The sequence below is a fragment of the Camellia sinensis genome, chromosome 3, assembly GCF_055761805.1.
Source record: "Camellia sinensis isolate YWXY chromosome 3, ASM5576180v1, whole genome shotgun sequence".
Taxonomy (NCBI): Eukaryota; Viridiplantae; Streptophyta; class Magnoliopsida; order Ericales; family Theaceae; genus Camellia; species Camellia sinensis.
Genome location: NC_138963.1, coordinates 157,541,558 through 157,544,910, shown reverse-complemented (window position 1 = coordinate 157,544,910; position 3,353 = coordinate 157,541,558). Strand labels below are relative to the sequence as shown.

The 3,353-nt window shown below is 41.7% G+C and overlaps 1 protein-coding gene across 1 annotated transcript; it reads left to right on the top strand.

The window, feature by feature from the left end:
- The first annotated feature begins 1,060 nt into the window (after positions 1 to 1,060).
- On the top strand, positions 1,061 to 2,569 carry LOC145821169 (uncharacterized). The gene is made up of 5 exons (XM_082917712.1): positions 1,061 to 1,305; positions 1,377 to 1,583; positions 1,663 to 1,752; positions 1,850 to 1,936; positions 2,032 to 2,569. Exons 2-5 carry the CDS (start codon positions 1,419 to 1,421, stop codon positions 2,443 to 2,445), a joined length of 756 nt encoding a protein of 251 aa, XP_082773838.1. The 5' UTR covers positions 1,061 to 1,305; positions 1,377 to 1,418; the 3' UTR covers positions 2,446 to 2,569.
- Positions 2,570 to 3,353: the final 784 nt, after the last annotated feature.

The window sequence follows — 3,353 nt, the reverse complement described above, 5'->3', positions numbered from 1 at the left end:
ATTCGATATTCCAATGAGAAGAAACATGTGTTGTTTAAGTGTGATTGGATTGACAACATTCACGGAAAGAAAGAAGATGTCTTCAATTTCACGTTGGTGAACTTCAATCATTTGTTGTACCGAGATGATCGAATTACCAATGAACCTTTCATCTTGGCGTCCCAAGCAGAGCAAGTTTGGTATGTTGCAGACCCGTTACAACAAGACTGGCAAGTCGTGGTGAAGATGTCTCAAAGAGGTTTATTTGATATGAGTTCAACTGATCCACAAATCGAGCCATACATGAGCCAACAATTGGAAGAAAATATAATGCTTCGTGATGAAGAAGTTGGTTGGGTGAGGGAAGCCGCAGAAGGGGAAACAGTTGATGTTCAAATAGGCTGATATGTAATCAACATTAGTAATTCAATTAAGGCCAAGGTTGTAGTTAATCATCAATTTCTTAATTTACTTTGTCTTTGTAATTGTATTAGTTCAAATCATGTCATATTATAGTTGATGACAAACCATTGTCTATGTTTCTAATGTCAATTAATGTTATATTACTTGAAGATTATTATGGGAAGGAAGAGGAAGCCTGATCATCCCCGGCGCATGATGTCTGATGTGCTACATAACAGGACATCAGTAGCACCACCATTAGAGGAGGCATCACATCGGCCAGCATCGGAGGGGCCATTAGTGCCACCACCATCTAAGGGGCCATTACCACCGTATCGACCACCATCAGTGGCACCACAGCAGCTACCATGTACTCAGCCTCCACGCCTACCATCGGTGCGTCCACCATCAATGGCACCACAGCAGCTATCATCATCAGCTTATGAGCCATCCGCAGGTATTTAAATTTGCTTTGATTTGCATGAAAATTATTTACACATACATTTATTTATGCTCATTATATATAACTTGTTTATTCTCATTGTATTTTGCAGACCCTTCGACTTCTTCACAGCCTACATCAGGTTTATTTGATATGATTTGTATTCACATTATTTAAATTTGCATTTGGTTGTTACCATTGCATATTGTTTATTATTATTGTATATCGCAGGTCATGTTAGTTCTTCATCAACCTCGACTAGGCGTGGTAGAGGATGTGCCAAGGGCATTAAAGAGTGGGGTACTGGTAAAAAGCTGCACATACAATTTGATGGAAATTACTGCCCAATAGGGGATAACGTGGCCAAGTTAACTACTCAACTAGGCATTATTGTCCGGAATGGTAACATTGTTCCTCTTACATTTGTTGACTGGAACAGTGTGCCTGATGATATTGTTGATGCTATCTGGAAGGATGTGAAGGTAAAAGTATATTTTTGTCCACAAATTCCCAAATTTGTGTTATACTTAGCCTTAAACTTTGTGTTTTATAGGACAATTTGAATATATGTCCAGAGGAGTACAAGCCAATCTGCATGAAAAACTGCAACAGCATATGGAAGGATCACAAGAACAAGCTTAAGGCTAAGTATTTCAAGCCTAGAAGCTCTGATCCTAATCTGAAGGATGATGTTCCTATGAACGTTGTGCCAAGCCAGTGGGAACAACTTGTAGAGTATTGGCGTACTTCCGATGCTGAGGTATACAATTACGTTATATTTATGATATGTAAACATACAAATCATATTTACATACTTACATTTGTTGAACTTGTTATAGAAAATTGCAAGTAGGAACGCTAAAAATCGGCGAGCTCACGGCATAGCTCATACCACAGGGCGTACTACTTTCTCTCAGATACGGCATGAGGTTTACATTTTATTGTTTTATTTTTCTATATAAATAAACATTGTATATTTGCAAATTATTTGGATTCTAATTTTCATATTTCTAAAAAAAAATTTAGATGACCAGTAAGGGGGAGTCTACTGATAAGATGAATGTTTGGCTTATGACACGTAGAGTAGATGACCCAGAGGTTATCCAGACCTTGGTAGTTTCCAAACACCTTTGATTGTATTTAAAGTTTATTTTTTGTGTGTCAACCATCTTAATTTCGCGTATACTTGTGTGTCTTATTCAATACAGGATGAGTTTAATCGTCAACTCTCTATGCTACCTGAGGATGGTCGGACTTTGGAGGCTAGGAATGCCATTTTCCATGAGTTGATAGGTCATGACAGACATGGATATTGTCGCACATACGGGAGAATCGTGCCTCGGAGAGTGGTGTATAAGGATGGTGCTGGGCCATCACAGTCAACACCCCATCCATCGACTATTGATCAGATCACGCAGCAGGTTCGTGCTGGGCTAAGGGATGAGTTGAGGGAGGAGCTGCGAGCAGAGTTCTCTACACATTTGCAGCAGATGAGAGCTGAGATGATGGCCCTTGTGTCACAGGGGGCGAGTGTGGATCCCAACAGACAATTTCCATATAAACATCACAATTGTTTGATAGTTCAATTTTCACTCAAGATTATGTATGAAATTCGAATATGATTAACACATTATGCACTGACTAACATAGGTTCCTGATGCATCGAGTGGCCACCGGGCATTTAGGGAATCTGCAGAAGACGAGAATCCATATACACCACCACCAGAAGATCAGGTATAAAATTTATCTTTGCATTCTAAGCTAAAATGCATCTTTGCGTTCTTTACTTGAATTCGAGGCGTTAACGCCCCAAAATCAGCAAACCGCGTCGGTTTAGGACAAAACATGGCACACACGACCGCCTAGGCACGAGAGACTTGTGGGAGAAGACGGGGCTCGAATTGGGTTTCCGGTTTGGGAGTTAGAGCCGGATTTCACTTTAGGCAAACTACTTCCTTAAGAAACTTGAATTTGAGGAGTTAACGCCCCAAAATCACCAAACGGCGTCGGTTTAGCACGAAACTTGGCACACACGACCGCCTAGGCATGAGAGACTTGTGGGAGAAGACGGGGCTCGAATCGGGTTCCCGGTTTGGGAGTTAGAGTCGGATTTCACTTTAGGCAAACTACTTCTTTAAGAAACTTGAATTCGAGGCGTTAACGCCCCAAAATCACCAAACGGCGTCGGTTTAGCACGAAACTTGGCACACATGATCGCCTAGGCACGAGAGACTTGTGGGAGAAGACGGGGCTCGAATCGGGTTCCCGGTTTGGAAGTTAGAGTCGGATTTCACTTTAGGCAAACTACTTCTTTAAGAAACTTCTTTTCGAGGCGTTAACGCCCCAAAATCACCAAACGGCGTCGGTTTAGCACGAAACTTGGCACACACGACCGCCTAGGCACGAGAGACTTGTGGGAGAAGACGGGGCTCGAATCGGGTTCCCGGTTTGGGAGTTAGAGCCGGATTTCACTTTAGGCAAACTACCTCCTTAAGAAACTTGAATTTGAGGAGTTAACGCCCCAAAATTA

Bases quoted from the DNA above. Each gene is read 5' to 3' on its own strand.
- LOC145821169 (XM_082917712.1), top strand. From the start codon at position 1,419: ATGAAAAACTGCAACAGCATATGGAAGGATCACAAGAACAAGCTTAAG. The intron at 1,584-1,662 runs GTATACAATTAC...AACTTGTTATAG, and splicing joins GGCGTACTTCCGATGCTGAG to AAAATTGCAAGTAGGAACGC. The intron at 1,937-2,031 runs GTAGTTTCCAAA...TATTCAATACAG, and splicing joins CAGAGGTTATCCAGACCTTG to GATGAGTTTAATCGTCAACT.